The sequence below is a fragment of the Suricata suricatta genome, chromosome 8 (assembly GCF_006229205.1).
Source record: "Suricata suricatta isolate VVHF042 chromosome 8, meerkat_22Aug2017_6uvM2_HiC, whole genome shotgun sequence".
In the NCBI taxonomy this organism is placed as follows: Eukaryota; Metazoa; Chordata; class Mammalia; order Carnivora; family Herpestidae; genus Suricata; species Suricata suricatta.
Genome location: NC_043707.1, coordinates 89,442,835 through 89,460,714, shown reverse-complemented (window position 1 = coordinate 89,460,714; position 17,880 = coordinate 89,442,835). Strand labels below are relative to the sequence as shown.

The 17,880-nt window shown below is 40.1% G+C and overlaps 1 protein-coding gene across 6 annotated transcripts in view; it reads left to right on the top strand.

Moving 5' to 3' along the window:
- The window catches only part of DNAJC6 (DnaJ heat shock protein family (Hsp40) member C6), a 151,113-nt gene extending 133,992 nt beyond the window's left edge, over positions 1–17,121 (top strand). For all 6 annotated transcript variants that reach the window (XM_029949320.1, XM_029949319.1, XM_029949321.1 and 3 more), the window contains 6 exons: positions 943–1,011; positions 2,501–2,620; positions 9,303–9,566; positions 12,031–12,173; positions 13,898–14,074; positions 14,764–17,121. In XM_029949320.1, the coding sequence (XP_029805180.1) occupies positions 943–1,011; positions 2,501–2,620; positions 9,303–9,566; positions 12,031–12,173; positions 13,898–14,074; positions 14,764–14,865 (875 nt within the window). In that variant the 3' untranslated portion in view covers positions 14,866–17,121. The remainder of the gene's footprint in view (positions 1–942; positions 1,012–2,500; positions 2,621–9,302; positions 9,567–12,030; positions 12,174–13,897; positions 14,075–14,763) is intronic.
- The last annotated feature ends 759 nt before the right edge of the window (positions 17,122–17,880 follow it).

Genomic DNA, 17,880 nt, shown 5'->3' with positions numbered 1-17,880 from the left:
GGCTTGGTAATGCTAATTTTGGTGCTCTGATGGTGGTGGGGTGTGGGCGTGCATTTGTGTGTGTGTGTGTGTGTGTGTGTGTGTGTGTGTGTGTGTGTGTTTAATGCTATTTGCCATGTAAGTTTAATGTTTGAATTTTACTCACTGATTTTATAGGCAGAACTTACAGGTGCCTTATAAAAAAATTCTTTCTTATGGCACCTTGTTTCTTACTCGGATTTTATAGGTTCAGAAAAAGCTTACTCAACCAATGTGTATTCCTCTAATACACCTGATTCTCTGTAGCTGAACATTTCCTTTAAATCCTACATTTAGTATTTTGAGAGGGGTCAGAATGATTTCTTTTGAAGCTGCAGTAAGTTTGTTTTGAGTGACAGCAGCATGGTGGATGATGTATAGTTGGTCAGTACATGTTCTGATTGATTCATCATTCTTTGTTCCGTCACAGCAGAAGAGAAAACAAAATTTCAGTTCTAACCTGATCATGCTCTCATACATTAATACCAGCTTAAGGCAAATTGAGTTTAAGTTTCTTTTTATCTTTTCTTATTGGCCACTGACGTTGTGTTAAATGTAGAGATGGGACAAAGATGGATAAGATAGTTCTTGCCTTCAAGGAACTAACAATTTAATGGACACAGAGATGTGCACAATTATAATTCAACGTGTGGATAGAAGTATAATAGAGGTAAGCCAAAGAAGGAAGAGTAACAAAGAGCATATAGATTGTACCAACTGCCGGTTAAGTAACCATATAATGAAGGCACAAAAATATCAGTATTGCAGAATATTTGGAGAGTGCAGAAGGAAATAAATCACTTGGGACCATAGCAAGTCATGCAGGCTTTATGGAAGGGACAATGTTTATCTGTGTGAACTCAGAAAAGTGGGTTCTTAGCTATTTTGTTATGATTCTTTCTCTTCTCCCCATTTCTTCTGCAGCTTCTAGTACACCTGCTGTTAACATTCAGCCAGATGTTTCAGGAGGTTGGGATTGGCATACCAAACCAGGTACAAGTCAACAGGTTATTTTTGTGCACATTTAGCCAATTGCTAAAGCATAATCCTTCACCGAGGCTGTAATGAATACTTAGAGAGCATTAAATAGCTCACTGATGTAATTTCCTAAAGACTCACATTCACATGGAACTTTTCACATTGCCTTTAATGGCATGATGTGTTTTATATGTTATTTATAACTAGTCTCAGTTTCATTTGCTGAATGTCTGTCTTGGCAATAGAATTAGACAAATCTGGGTATACAGATAACTCAACCAATTACCAGCACTTGGGTTTTTTTCTTATAAGCCTGAATCTCTGTTTTTTAAATCCATAAAATAGGGTTTATAATTCTTGTCCCACACAGCTGTATAAATTTTTTAATATACTTTTTTATTTTAGAGAAAGAAAAACAGAGAGGTTTGGGGGTCAGAGGGAGAAAGAGAATCTTAAGCAGGCTCCATGCTCAGTGCAGAGCCTGTTGGGGCTCGATCCCACAACCCTGGGATCATGACCTAGCCAAAATGAAGACTGGATGTTCAACCAACTGAGCCACCCAGTGCCCCTGTATAAGTGAAATAGCTTATATGAAATTTTCTGGCATAGAGTAGGTACTGAATAATCTGAATAGTCTTCTTTCTTTTTAAAAAAATGTTTATGTTTATTTTATTTTTGAGAGAAAGAGAGAGAGAGAGGCAGAGAGAGAAACAGAATCTGAAGCAGGCTCTAGGCTCTGAGCTGTCAGCACAGAGCCTGATGCAGAGCTCAAACCCATGAACTACGAGATCATGACCTAAGCCAAAGTTGGCGCTCAGCCAACTGAGACACCCAGGTGCCCCTAAACAGTCTTCTTTTTTAACAGAGGATTTGTTTTAGGGTTGAATATGTCTGTAATAATAAGTTCTCTTTCTCATGGCTAGTATGGTATTTCTTGAGAGCTATCTTACGTGATTGTATTTCCAAAGCTGTATGGGTTCACACACACACACACACACACACACACACACATACACACACACACACACACACTATACACATATATGTGTGTGTGTGTATATATGTATATATATATATATGTATACTTACCACAGCAACTTTTTAAAGCTGTTGCTATTTCTTTATTTAACCAATAAGAAAATGTTGAAGCTCAGAGAAGTTAAGCAACATGCCAAAAGTTATTCAGCTAGGAAGTGGCAGAGCCAGAATTCAGAGCCAGGCCTGACTCCAAATCCCAGAGGAAAGAACAGAGTCAGGTGATAGGAGAGGTAAACATTGGACGCAGTAGTTCCCAGGGATGGCTAGGAAATGACATATGCCTTCTTTGATCCCTGTCCCTGCTCCAGGCCACTACTCATTAGGTCAGAGAAATCAAGTCTAGCAACTTGTAACATCTCTGCAAACCCTGCTCTGAGATAAAATGAGCAGTAGCCCTGGATTTCTGAATTCCAGAATTCAGCCTCCGACAACTAACTCATTTTCAATGATTTTATTCCTTTTTCAGGAGGCTTTGGAATGGGAAGCAAGTCAGCTGCCAGCAGCCCGACTGGGTCCTCACACGGCACGCCCACACATCAAAACAAACCTCAGACTCTGGATCCTTTTGCTGACCTTGGGACACTAGGTATGAACTCAGCAGCTTAAGATATAAGGAACATTTACTTATGGCTACAAAGCCTCACGTCTAAATCTTTGGTATTATAACAAGCTGGGATTGTTTCCTGGGACCTAAGTAGTTTTGTATTCTTTTTATTTTTTTAATGGTTTATTGTCAAATTGGTTTCCATATAACACCCAGTGCTCTTCCCCACAAGCGCCCTCCTCCATTACCACTACCTCCCTTCCCCTTCCCCCTCCCCCTTCAACCCTTGGGTTCGTTTTCAGTATTCAATAGTCTCTCAGGTATTGCATCCCTATCTCTTCCCAACTCTCTTTCCCCCTTCCCCTCCCCATGGTCCTCCATTAGGTTTCTCCTGTTCTCCTGTTAGACCTATGAGTGCAAACATATGGTATCTGTCTGTCTCTGCCTGACTTATTTTGATTAGCATGACATCCTCGAGGTCCATCCATTTTGTTACAAATGGCCATATTTCATTCTTCCTCATTGCCATGTAGTACTCCATTGTGTATATATACCACATCTTCTTGATCCATTCATCAGGTGATGGACATTTAGGCTCTTTCCATGTTTTGGCTATTGTTGACAGTGCTGCTATGAACATTGGGGTTCATGTGCTCCTATGCATCAGCACTTCTGTATCCCTTGGGTAAATCCCTAGCACTGCTATTGCTGGGTCATAGGGGAGTTCTATCAATAGTTTTTTGAGGAACCTCCACACTGTTTCCCAGAGCGGCTGCACCAGTTTACATTGCCACCAACAGTGTAGGAGGGTGCCCGTCTCTCCACACCCTCACCAGCATCTATAGTTTCTTGATTTGTTCATTTTAGCCACGCTGACTGGTGTGAGGTGGTATCTCAGTGTGGTTTTGATTTGTATTTCCCTGATGATGAGTGATGTTGAGCATCGTTTCATGTGCCTGACAAGAAACTAATAGGCAACTGACGGAATGGGAAAAGATAGCTGCAAATGACATATCAGATAAAGGGCTAGTATCCAGAATCTGCAAGGAACTCACCAAACTCCACACCTGAAAAATGAATAACCCAGTAGTTTTGTATTCTTAAGCAATACTTTAAAACCTGAGACTGGCTCTTTAAAAAAGAGGAAACGGGCCTCAAGTACTGGGCTGGAACTAACCCCTATTAAAATCATAAAATCATTAAATCATTTCTCCATTGCCAAATTTTGGATTAGTAACATGAGTACAGTCAGAACTTCCAGGACTACCTGACAACAGAGTTTGGCTGCAGCAAACGTAACGAATGTGTATAGAAATGCTGAAAGAAGAGGCCAGGCAGATGGCTTTGTGCTGTCTGGGCCCAGCCATGCACAGGCCCTGCTGGGATGTTCCCGCTGAGGTGCTCACACTGGCATCCCTCTTCTCTGACTACAGTGCTCTCTGCTCAGTTTGTAAAGCTCCATACAGAAAATAGACCCTGTAGAGAACTGTCCAAGTGTTTTTTCATCATATGTTAATCATTGTTGAAGGATAAGTGTTCCACAAGCAAGTGATTTTAAAAGCGCTAAGTTTAGTGGACTTTGATTATTGCAAAAATTCCTGAGCAAAACTGTTCATGGTGAAGTTCCTCAAAAGGATACAGTTTGCATGGTTCTCACCAAGGAACCTTTTTTAGAGGAACAGTTTGTCGGACTAGCGTGTTATGAAACCTTTTCTTCCTCTTTTTTCCTTTCTCCTCTGGGCAGTGCAGAGTTAAATAAAGGAGTGGAGATAGCCCTCACACAGAGCCATGTTGACAGGTTAGGTTCTCACGAGTCCTTCTGAGGCATTTAGAGCTAAATTGTCTGCAGGGAATGAGGGCATGACTCCATTTTTGCCAGGAATTATATTGGAATCCTAATCTTCCATCATGCACTCTTTAGAATTGTTTTTTCTTTTAAGAACTCTTAAAGTCATTTTACTTTCTTTCACTTTACTTTCTCTTCCTTCTTAAGTTTGAAAATTTAAAATAATACCACCAGGTGAAATTCTACTTCAAATGACATCTTATTCACTCTTCATGTTTTTATTCATTCCACAACTATTTACTAAGTGCCTTCTGTGTGCTGCTATTGTTTTAATAAAAGCAAGCAAACAAAATCAAAACAAGACTCCTGCTTTCCTGGAGCTTATATTCTAGAAGAGGAATGAAGCAGTAAATGAATAAATATATGATATAGTGTCAAATCATAAAAAATAATAGTTGATGTTTATTGAGGTTTTACTCTGTGCCAGGTACTATTTTAAGTGTTATATGTTTCATTTAATCTCTCTAATAATCTATTTTTTTAATGTTTATTTATTTTTGAGATAGAGAGAGAAAGTGAGCACAAGTGGAGGAGGGACTAAGAGAGGGGGGAACAGAGGGCTTGAACGCGGCTCTGCATTGACAACAGAAAGTCCAATGTGGGGCTCAAACTCACAAACTGTGAGATCATGACCTGAGCCAAAATCAGGCACAACCAGCTGAGCCACCAAGGCACCCTTATCCCCAATAATCTTTAAAAAAATTGTTTTAAGTTTATTTATTTTGAGAGAGAGAGAGAAAGCATGTGCATGAGAGTGAGGGAGGGGAGGGGCAGAGAGAGAGGGAGAGAGAGAAAACCCAAGCAGGCTCCATGCTGTCAGCACAAAGCCTGATGTGGGGCTTGAACTCATGAACTGTGAGATCATGACCTGAGCCAAAATCAAGAGTTATTAAGATTCTTAACCAACTGAGGCATGCAGGCACCACCCACCAATAATCTTTTGAAGTAGAGACTGTTATCCTCATTTTGCAGATGAAGAAACTGGGCCACAAATGTTTAGGTAACACTCCCAAGTCCCAGGTTTCAGCACCATGAAGTCTAGCTCTGGAGCTCACACTCCTAAGCTCTGTGCTAAGTGCTATGGGAAAAAAAAAAAAAAAAAGCAGAGAGAGATGGTGAGTGATAGGTGGCCTGGGGTGTTATTTCAAGTATCATGTGGTTAGGAAAGGCCTCTCCTAAGAGGAGATCTTTATAGAAAGTCCCTTTTTAAAGTCCAGCATCACATCTTGCATTTAGACATCATGTCATTTTAGACAACTTTAATCCAAAATCATTCCTTTGCCTTTTTTTGCCTTTCATGACATTGATCCTTGAAGGATATAGACCAGTTGAGAAAGTCTTCACTTAGGTTTGATGTTAACTTTGATCACTTCCCTAAGAGGGTGACTGCCAGGTTTTCTTTATCATAATGTTATCATTTTTCCCTTTGTAATTCATGAGTAAGCTGTCCCTATATGGAGGAGATAACTTGAGACTATCCTATCTGAGAATATCCTATTCTCTATCTGATTTAGCTACTGGTTTTAGCAGTCAATACTGATTCTTACCTGAAGCAGTTATTACTATGATCCTTGCAAAATTGTGATTTTTCTGATTCTGCCCTTCTTTCTACATATATTAACTGGCACTGTAAAAATTTTTTTCCTTTTCCTTCTCTCTCTGTCTCTAATCAGAATGGACTAATAGATTCTTTTTTGATTCATTACTGTCATTACTTTCTCTAATGTTCATGTCTCAGATTTGGTTTCATTTGTGAAATCCCCCCCCCCCATTTTTTCTGGATTCTATGTCCTTTTCGCTCAAGCCCATAATTTTTTGAGATCCTTCTTTCTTAATGGCACAAGATGTTCCAGGCTGGTCATGAAATGTTTGTTCCCCAGTCCTAGAATCAATCATTCCCCAAGGAATCTTTATTCCTTTTTGTGGAAAATGATCGTTTGAAACCATGATCTGTGCACTAAGTGTGTTCACTGGTACTGGGATAGGGGTCGTTGCTCTGTCTTTCAGGAGATAGAGATAGGAGATGGGTGGGTATAACTAGATATAGAATCCCACCCAATACAACAGGGGGCTCCTTTGCTTTGCCCTATTCCACATACGTATTTTCCATTACCCTGGAGCTCAACAACATTAACTGCCACACAACAAAAATAATTTCAGAATAGTTACACCCATATCACTATAATAACCAACCTGCTGGAAGGAGTTCAGGAGTTCTTTGTCATTTTTGAAATATAATAATTCTTACAGCTGCTGGCAAAACTAGTTTCCTAAATTCCCTCATTGTGCAAGTCACATAACTTAGGAAAGTTAAGTGACTTTCCTAAAGCCACACAGTGAACAGGTGTATAACCAGGGGCTACAAGCCAGAATTTTTGACATCTGGGCAATTGCTTTCAGGATTAAAATTAAACTTCCAAATTAGATAGCTGCGATTCAGAAAAGACAAAAGACAGTGTCCTTCTCCTAAAGGTATTTTCACATTGAACAATTCTGTTCCATACACCAACGCCTTAGTTCCTCTCATAGACATTCTGACCTAATAGGTCTGGCGGTGGCCTGAACATAAGGAGTTTTAAAGGCTCCCCGGGTGATGGTAATGCGCAACCACGGCTGATGACCACTGCGGTAGCTTTTAATGAGGTTTCAGTGGCCTCTGGGCTTAGCAGCTGCTTTGCATGTTTGCCAGTTCCCCGCTTCAGTAGCATTAAAAATTAAATTTCTGAACACAGGCAGAGAAGATTCTGGAAGAGTGGGCCTCAGAAAGTCCTGTGATATTGATGAGCCCTTTGAGAGCAGGATCTGCATTTGCCTTTTCACCATCATGTCTGCAGCCTAGTGTGTGAAGGATGTTCGATAGTGTTTTATAAATGAATGAATAAATGACCATGTAATGGGAATAAGGAAGCCTTTTTTTTTAGTGTTTAGGTATTTCCATATTTATTTAATTTATATATATTAGTTTTTATATATTATAATGTACATTTAATTTATATACGTGTGTGTATAAATATATATATATATATATACACATGTATATTTCTCAGATGGAAGGTAGTAAACATCCTTAGACTGTAAAATGAAATTCCAATGCAGAATGAATTCCCAGCCTAAGGTGTTTGTTGATGTGCCGTTTGCAGGAAGGCCCAGGTCCTCCTGAAGAGAGGCCTCATGCTGAGTTATGCCCCTACAGGGGGCAATGCCAAGCCTCAGAGCTTCAGTCATCACATTTTCCTATTACCAAGTATTTATTGAGCCCTGATGATGTTTTGGTGTATTCTAGGCCTTTGTACTTGCATTATATTATAATGTGTAATGTCTCTTAATTTGCTTAATTCGGGGTTTGTGAAGTATCTTCATATAGCCTTTGTGCTTTATGGTATACCTGTAATATGGAAATAGTTCTGGTTTTACAAATGAAACTGGGGCTCAAGGAAGTGAAGCTTTTCACTGAGCTTCAGAAGAGCAAGAATTCTCCAGAGACCAAGTTCCCAGTGCTATCTTCCCAGTGCCCAGTACAGTGGATGGCATATAGATGCTCTGTAAATACTGCGCAATGAATGGATGAAGGAATGAACGGATGAACGGATGAATAAATGTGTGCATGAATGGGTGATAAAGCTGAGACTTGAACTCAGACTGACTCCAAGTACCAATGTCCATTATACAGCATTCCCAATGGGGAAAGAAGGAGGGGTCCCAGATCAGGGTAAAGGAAAAGGTCTCTAGAAAGAAGAGGTGGTAAGTGATAAATTGTAGTTTCAGGCTCAGAGATTTGGGGAGGAATTAGGGATTATGGGTGCAGCAAATGAGCATGACATTTGTAGGAAGGATGCCGATAAACAAGACTCAGCTCCATTAACTAGCTGTGTGATCATGAGCTAGGAAAGTTCTCTGAGCTTTGGATTTCCTCATTTTTAAAGTGGGGTCAATAGTACTGCCTACCTCCCTAAGACTCTTGTACAGACTGAAGGAAGTAATATACACAAAAGTATTTTGTACATGCCTATTTGTTATTTTATTATCACTGTTACTTTGAGTTTGGTGCATGAAAGGGTTCCTAGAGGTCACCACATTTCAGTTTCTCATTTTACCTCTTTAAACACAAGACACCATTGGTCTTTGTATTTTGGAAACAGCCCACCACGAATGCAGTGAGCACTTAGTAGGTAGAAGATTATGGAATCAGAATTCTACATAAATTCCTGACATAAAGTAATAATCATTTTTTTAAAAGCTTGAATAAGATCTTTTGCCCAGCTCAAAGTTGTCATAGGGTGGCTGTATTTGCACTCCTACAATGAAGTGCAAGAAGTGTGAAATTGAAAACATCTACTTATGAAATTTCAAAACATCTTTGTTTACTCTTGGGTACTAACCATGTTTGTACTTATAGCGATTAATCCTGATCATCGAAGTTTAAGTAGTACTCTGAGGAGTGAATGTATTTTGTTTTATTCTCTCTTCTTGTCAATTCAGTAGTTTTTATTCCAGTGAGAAATAGAACGTGCTTAGAAGGTGGGAAGGAGAGGAGAGATGGCAGAGGGGGAAAAGCCGGGGATCTTCTGGCTTGGAGTCTAAGACTTGGATTCAAGTCCCCGTTCTGCCACTGCTGGCTATGTGACTAGGAGAAAATCATTTAATTGCTCTGAGCTGCAGTTTATCTGAAGAAATAGATGGGGTTATTAATATATACTGAAAAACATCACTGTGGGGATTAAAGGAAATATATGCCTGCAATTCCTTTAACTATTAGGAAGGTTAATTGTGCTATCAGTCAAGGTGATTTCCACCAAAGTCACTGAAAACAGTAACTTGTGACATAAGAATTAGAGGCTACTCAAAATAGCATTCCTCTCTTTCTTTTTGATTCTGTAGGTAGTTCTTCATTTGCCAGCAAGCCCACCACACCAACTGGCCTGGGCGGCGGATTTCCGCCTCTCAGCTCGCCACAGAAGGCATCTCCGCAGCCTATGGGTGGAGGGTGGCAGCAGGGAGGTGGCTACAACTGGCAACAGGCACAGTCTAAGCCGCAGCCCAGCATGCCCCACTCCTCTCCCCAGAACCGACCCAACTACAATGTGAGCTTCTCGGCCATGCCTGGGGGGCAGAGTGAACGTGGGAAAGGATCAGCTAACTTGGGTAAGGATGATCTCATGTAGCCTGACCATCGGGTAGCCTGTGTTGTCATACTACCTGTATGTATGTCTGAAAACAATTCCAGCATTTTCTGAGTCCATCTTTAGTTGTAGAGACAAACAGGATCCTCCCTCCCACTCTGTGCCTGATGCCCCTGGGTTTACCATGCTCTTGACACTCATCACATCCTTTTGTGGTGACTAGTGCACTTGTCTCTTTCCACACTGACCCCTGATGGAGAGCAGGGATAGTGTCATGTGGTCCTTAGCACCTGGCTTAGGGCTTGGCATCCAGTAGGCACTAAACAAATACCGAATAGATGTGAGTGGTGGGGCAGCTGCATCTTGACGCTGTTACTCCTTTGGAAGAGAGAGTGGAAGAGAAAGGTTGGCAACCTTGCAAGCACTCTGTTCACATTTGCCCTTGGATCCTCATTAGAGGAGGGTGTATGTTTTGGACATTTATCTTGCTTATGCTCTTGTTGGTGGATGTTTCTGAGATCATTGGATTTCCTATATGGTTTTTTGCTCTCTTCTGAGAAGAAAGTTAAAAGAACACAAAATGGGCCAACAGCCAAGGCTAGAGGGTACTCTGGGTAAGTTTCTTTCTTTCCTTTTTTTTTTTTTTTTGGAATGGGATTCTTGGATATGAGTAAAGAAATAATGTATTTTGCATAGCAGGGATAGTTAAATTTGAGTTTGTCAAAAGGCCTGTTATATTTTAGATCTCAGCTGATTTGGTTATACTTAAGAACATGGTAAGGAAATAGGCCTTTCTCTTTGTAGAACATGGAAAAGGAAATTCTACTCTTTCTAGTAATGGTAGCTAACATTGAGTGCTTACTATATGTCAAGTGCTATTCTAAGCAGTTTCATGCACTATTTAGTATAATCTTAAAAACCACTGAATGTTTTAGATGAAGAACCTATGACTAGGACAAATGAAGTAATTTCTTTAGCCCATACAGCTTATAAGTGACAGAACCAAGATTTGAACCCAGGCAATCCAGCTCTAGAACCCATTCTCTTAATTGCCACACGCTACTTGATATGACACAGGTATCTTCTCAAAATAACAACATGACAGGGATTCTTTTGCTGGGAATATATGACATCACGTTTGTTCTTTGGTTTGTAATGGGTATTGCTTGAGCCGTTCCATAGAGTCTTGTGACTTCCTCTCTACTTAAAATTTGTTTTAATGTTTATTTATTTTTGAGACAGAGAGAGACAGATCATTTAATGTTTGTTTATTTTTGAGACAGAGAGACAGAGATCGTGAGCAGAGGAGGGCCAGAGAAAGAGGGAGACACAGAATTGGAAGCTGGCTCCAGGGTCCACGCTGTCAGCACAGAGCCTGATGCAGGGCTCACACTTACAAACCATGTGATTGTGACCTGAGCCAAAGTAGGATGCCTAACTGACTGAGCTACTCAGGCACCCCTCCTTCTCTATTTTTATTTTGAGTAGATGTAGGGTGATTGTCAGCAGTAGGCAGATATTTATGGAGCATCTTAAATATAGAAAACATTGGGAATTATGGCAGTGAACAAGACAGACAAAATCCCATTTAGTGTGTGCATGTGTGGGTGTGTGCTCAGAATGTCTTACAGTGTAGAGACTGCAAATGGCTTTCAATTCAGATGGCAACTTTGGTTCATGGGTATTGATTGACAGCATGCACTGCTTTGCTTTGGTTTTGTTTTAATTTAATAAATATTTACATAGTCAGGTACTATTCTAAGCACTCGAAAATATTAACTTCTCAATTTTCACAACAACCCTGTGAGGTAAGTAGTATTGTTAACACCATCCCTGTTTTACAGATGAGGAAATTGAAGCAGGCAGATAATAAGTAACTTGCTCCACGGTCCCACGCTAGTAAGCGGCTGAGTTATAATTCAAGCCTGGGGAGTCTGGCTGCAGAGACTTTGCTCTTTGCCATCAAGCGAGGCTGTGTCTCCAAACATTGAGAAAGACTGTGAAGCCACAAGCAGACTTGGAGAAAAAGAGTGCCATGATGGGCTAGAGCTGTCAGTGGGCAGGACTAAAACTGGAAAGCGGTGGCATCCGTGGACTTCAAGCACCCAAATCCAGTGTTAGTCCCATCACTGATACTAACCAGTTGTATAACTGGGGTTGAGGGGGGAGTGCCTCATGATTATCCTCAGCTATAAAAAAGATATGGTGGAAATGGTGTTATGGAGTTGGATTTACTGTAACAATCCAGCCTTGAGTCCTAGCTTTGCCATGGATATGGTATATGATTCTGGACAAATCTCTTAGGTTCTCCAGATCTCGTTTTCCTCATCTGTCAAATGGGCATGACAGCCTCATACCCTACTTGTTGGGTTAAGTATAAGAGGATTAATACACGTGAAGGCACCTTGAAGACTCTTGTTATGAGGTGATATGATTTTATGTTTAAGAGTAGAAACTATAATGATTCTCTAAAAATTATATTGCAGAAGGGAAACAAAAAGCAGCTGACTTTGAAGACCTACTTTCTGGTCAAGGTTTCAATGCACACAAAGACAAAAAGGGACCTCGAACAATAGCTGAGATGAGAAAGGAGGAAATGGCTAAGGAAATGGATCCAGAGAAATTAAAGGTGAGTGAGTTCCTGCCCCAGTGTGATTATTATGTGTGACAAAGTCATGTGACAAGGTCATGGGTCTGGAGCCATCAGTGTTCCTGGTTCCCAGCCTCCTCCTGCCTCCCTTCACTTTCAGCCAGAACAGTTCTACTTTTATCTGTTTTGATTCTAGAAGTCTAGGTAAGATTGGATTTGCGGAAAAAGATATTTCCCCATAAAAAACATTTGCCAACCAGCTACTCCCAGTTTAGTTTAAAAACGAAAGGGTCATTTATTATGTGGATGAATTGTGTGAGGTAGTGGAAGAGTTTGTAAGGATCAAGAGAATTGGAATGTTCTTCACAGATGGGAGAGACTGAATTCCTACTGACGAAATAGTGAATGTGCTGATGCCAGAACGAACTGGGGGGTGGGCGCTAATCTGTTACAGCATTCCAGGGTCTCCAAAACCAGGACTAGCACAGCGGTCCATCGTATACATTTTGAAAAAATGTAACATATTTCCAGATAGCTTTGAACGTTTGTGAAGGATACAGAGATTCTTAGATACTCCTTGAGTACAATATAGGATCCTTGGTTTGCATTTGCTTTTTACTTCATGTAACACCACAGAGACTTTCTGTTTCTTCCAAAGCTCTGTGCTCCATCTGGATAACACTTGTTCACTAGGCAAACTCTGACAGTTTTTTCTATGGAAGAAAATAGTTTATATCTTTTAAATGATGTTCAGATATTTCGTTGGTACAGGGTATTTAGTTGCTTGGGACGGTAACCATTATTATTATTATTATTTTTTTTAAAGATTAAGACTCGTTTTTTTATGTTTTATTTATTTTTGATACAGAGAGAGACAGAGCATGAGAGGGGGAGGGGCAGAGAGAGAAGGAGACACAGAACGGGAAGCAGGCTCCAGGCTCTGAGCTAGCCATCAGCACAGAGCCTGATGCGGGGCTCGAACCCACGAACGTGAGATCTGACCTGAGCCGAAGTCAGAGGCTTAACCGACTGAGCCACCCAGGCGCCCCCAGTAACCGTTATTAACCTTGGCTAACCCATTCATTCACCAACATATCCACACTGAGCTCCTACTACGTGCTAAATGCCGGTGTGGTCTCACAAAGCCTTCAGCTTCATCACTTCATTTGTGCAACCTGATAAGATTCAAACTATGAACATTCATGTTACTACTTGGATTAATTCATTTAACAGTTTTTCAGGGTTTTTTTTTAAGCTGTACTTTGTTTTTGTTTTTAAGCTGTACTTTGAAGCAGTCATGTTATTTGTCTCCTGAGTTACAATTTTGTTTAAGAAACAGTACCTTTTCTCAAACAGCTCTGCCTCATGGCAAGGAAAAACAGACACGCAGGTGATTATGCCAAAAGAGAGCACATATTAAGATAGAAACATGTTTAAGGGATTAACCCAGAGAAATTCCCCCTGCCCCCACTTTAAGAATGAGATTAACTCTGGAGTGGGGTGGAGAGGAAGGAATTCAAGCTCTCAAAGGCGGATGGTGTGAGATTCCCTAGCAGTCTTTTAAAGGATGATGAAGGGTTAACCAGAAAGACAAGGAAGGAGATGGAGGTGAAAAAGCACCTTAAGTGGAAGAAACAGCTGGAAGTATGCACAGAGCCCCAAGTAGTGAATGTTGCTGGGGGCGGAAGCTGTTTTCAGAGTCTAGGTGGAGACCGTAGGGACTTGAAAACATCTGAATTTTCTAATTCCCTCTGCGTTTACAGATTCTGGAATGGATTGAAGGCAAAGAGAGAAACATCAGAGCTCTTCTGTCCACGATGCACACTGTGCTGTGGGCTGGGGAGACCAAGTGGAAACCGGTTGGCATGGCCGACCTGGTGACACCAGAGCAGGTGAAAAAGGTGTACAGGAAGGCCGTGCTGGTGGTGCACCCAGATAAAGTGAGTATGCCCCGCCCTGCGGAGCACTTCTCTGCTCCTTACTCCATTAGCTTATGGCCATGTATTCAACATTACACTCTCAATTTTCTGGTTATTAGGCCATTTAAGTGATAAAGCCCATGGGCTAACATCAAGTATTTAAACAAATGGTTATACTTTATGAAGCAAGAGAAGAAGTTAAACTGTATATTATAATAATGGAATGGAAGGGCTTTCCTAGGTGTATGATTTACCACTGACTAGTTTTTTTTTCAAACTTTTAAATGAAGTTTTTTTTTTTTGAGAGAGAGAATGCATGCATACGAGTGAGGAAGTGGCAGAGAGAAAGGGAGAGAGAGAGAATCCCAAGCACACTCCACACTGTCAGCACAGAGCTCAATGCGGGGCTTGATCTCATGAATGGTGAGGTTAAGACCTGAGCTGAAATCAAGAGTCAGATGCTTAACAGACTGAGCCATCCAGGCGCCCCCATGTGTGAATTTCTAAGGGAAGAGAGTTTGTGGGGCAGTTATAGTAATTAGGATCACATAAAGTGAGCTGTTAAATGAGAAATGGCCTAATAGAAAAACATTTCAATTACTTAGACCCCACATATGAGAAGTGAAAATTTTAATGCAAATAAAATTTTGGTCTATAGTATCTAATGTGTTTTGCTGTTGTTGTTTTTTTTTCCCCCCTTTTTTCTACAGGCTACTGGGCAACCCTATGAACAATATGCAAAGATGATTTTTATGGAGCTCAACGATGCCTGGTCTGAGTTTGAAAATCAAGGTCAAAAGCCCTTGTATTAGTTTATGAGCTTTTCCATCTCTGCTGCAGACCTGTGCTAATGCTTAGTGTGTGTCACAATTCCGAAGTTTTCACAGGTGAACCAAAAACTCCAGTAACATGTATCCAGTACTAAACTGTTAAATTACTTGTGAATTAATTACTCATTGATAAGGAATGTGGATGTTTGTTTCCTCCAGTCCCCACCATAAAAGGTCCAAAGCAGGGAAGGAACTTTTAGTCAGAGGATCTTGTGGTGTTCCTACATTCCAGCCTGCCCTTTGGGGAGCAGACTCAGCATTTTGTGGGGAAATGGAAAACAGAGGCCACCAAAGGCATAACACCCATCTCATTGTCTGAAAATAGGACTAATGAGCAAAAGCTATGATAACAGGAGTACATGGTGGATTTTAACTAATGGTTTTTAGATTTTTTTGGAAAGAAGTCATTAAAGCCATGGCTTTACATAGACTCTAGGAAACAACCACCATTTTATTTTTATGGAAATTTACAATGCTCTTTAGCATAATACTGTATACTTCTTTGGGTCAAGAGGACTAACTGACATAAATTATGGGAAGTGAATGTATTACAATCCAGTGATTGCCAACTCTTCCTGGATAAGCTAAATATTAGCGCAAATGCTGATTCAAGAAAACAGGGACTCTGTGGAGAGAGAAATCTTTGTTCCTGGTCAGAAAGTTGGGCTGCTACCTTCCTCTTCCTAGAAAACTGTAGTTGCTTAAAGAAAATGTCTTAATGACGTAACTTCAACTCTAAACCTGATTTGAAAGAAACTTATAATTTTGTTATAAGGCTTCATGCTCTTCCTTATGCTTAGCCAAGAAAATGTTCTTAGCTGGAAACAGGTTGTAAAGCACATCACAACATATCAGGACCAGTGTCTAGTAAGGAGTCCCCGTCCTCTAGTTTTGTGAGTGGTTGTGGTGAGAGAGTAGAAAACAACACAACACCAGTGACGAGACAGGTGCAGTTGGGGTGCGAGAGCTGTGCTCACCTTCGGGCCGGACCGAGTCAGATGGCTGGTCAGGATTGCTTGGAGGAACCATGCCCCCCGCTCTGCCCCCATCTGTTGAAACTGGATCCCTTGGATTATTACAGTGGGGGTTAGTGTTTTAAAAGTAGTGGGGGGTCCACAGGACCAACATTCATGCGGGGACATCTGTGAAAGCAAAGTGAGAATGAAACCTTTGCAGACTTCACACTGGTTGGATTGCAGTTCAGTGTTTTAGCTGTTTCTCATTTTGAGGGGTCAGCAGTCACCATCCCGTGACTTGACGGGGATCTCTTGTGGTGTGCACATCCACGATGTGCACAGTATATATATGCAAAGCAGATGGGCAAAAAGATTTCCATGCTAATCTTAAAAGGTTCATGCTCATTATGGTGAAAAGCTTTCAAAAGTTGTTTTTTTTTAAAAGACAATCATTTTTTGTTCCTATTTTAATTTTCTTGTGGCAAACTGTACCAGAAAAGCAGCATGTCAAAAATACTTTATGTTCTTTATAGAACTAACTCTCTCTCTCTTTTTTTCTTGCTTGTGTGCTTTCTTTCTTTTTTTCCTTCCTTTCTTTTTTTTGTTATCAATATTTATTATTTATTTTACCCTTTACTGACAATGTGAAAATCGCAAAAAAATGTTCTCCTTTTAAATATACAGCTGTAAACTGTCAAGGTAATCATAACAAACTAGGTGTTATTTATTAACGTATTATGAAATAATGTTTGAATGAGTATGTGCTTGTCTTATTTAAAATTGGAATGTGAGACATGTTGCTGTGACCTGGTTTTTTTTTTCTCATTCACATTTGTAGATATTGTGTGAACTACAGTATATAATGATAATAATTAAAAGGATATTATGTGAATGTCACGTACATTTTGAAATGATAGAACTCTATTAGCTTTGTATCATGTTTGGATAATTCATCAATGTTCACAGTTTAAAACATCATTAAACATAATGTAATTAGCAGTGAGAAAGAATCTTACCTAACTTATTAAATTTGGGATTTCCCTCATCTCCTTTCCAGATACATTATAATTCTGGACCCTTATTTATTTCAAGACTCTTAACATATACAGACCAACAGATTTTTGCATTCCTTTTAAATATCTGGTTGTGTCAAAGCTTGTCATTGATCAGATTCACTGTTTCATTCATGTTATTGTAATATATCTTTTGTTTTGTAAATATGTTACGACAAAATGTGATTGGTCTAAAATATTTGTAATGTATATTAAAAGGCTCAAAAATATTTGTAGAACCTAAGTTATTTTTGCACTTTTAGGAATATAATGATAAGTTTGAGTTATACCTTCTGACATGATTCACTTTTAAGACACTTAACGGGATAAGAACATGAAAGCATTTAATACATTTGTACCAAAATGTAATCCAACAGAATTTCCGGATTTATACTTTAATCACCTCCACTACCACCCTTTCCCCTACACACACACACACACACACACACACACACACAAAATCATGCTACATAAACACTATGTTTCAAAATGAATTGGCATAGAAATCCTGGTCCTAGATAGAATATTAATGAATTTTCAAAGATAGAATATTAATGAATTTTCAAAGCTGCATTTGTATGCTGAGGCAAAGGGATTGATCTTGGGAGTCTGGGACTTTGTCATAAAAAACAGAACTGATCCTTGAAAAATGCAGGGACTAAGCTTTCTTTTTTTTAATTTTTTAAATTTTTTTTATTTATTCTTGATACAGAGAGAGACAGAGCATGAAAGGGGGAGGGTCAGAGAGAGAGGGAGATACAGAATTAGAAGCAGGCTCCAGGCTCTGAGCTAGCTGTCAGCACAGAGCCCGACGCGGGGCTTGAACCCACGAACGTGAGATCTGACCTGAGCCGAAGTCGGAGGCTTAACCGACTGAGCCACCCAGGCGCCCCGGGACTAAGGTTTCTGACCCCACACATAGTCAAAAATCCATGTATAACTTTTGATTTTCCAAAAGCTTAACTAGTAATAGCCTGCCATTGACTAGG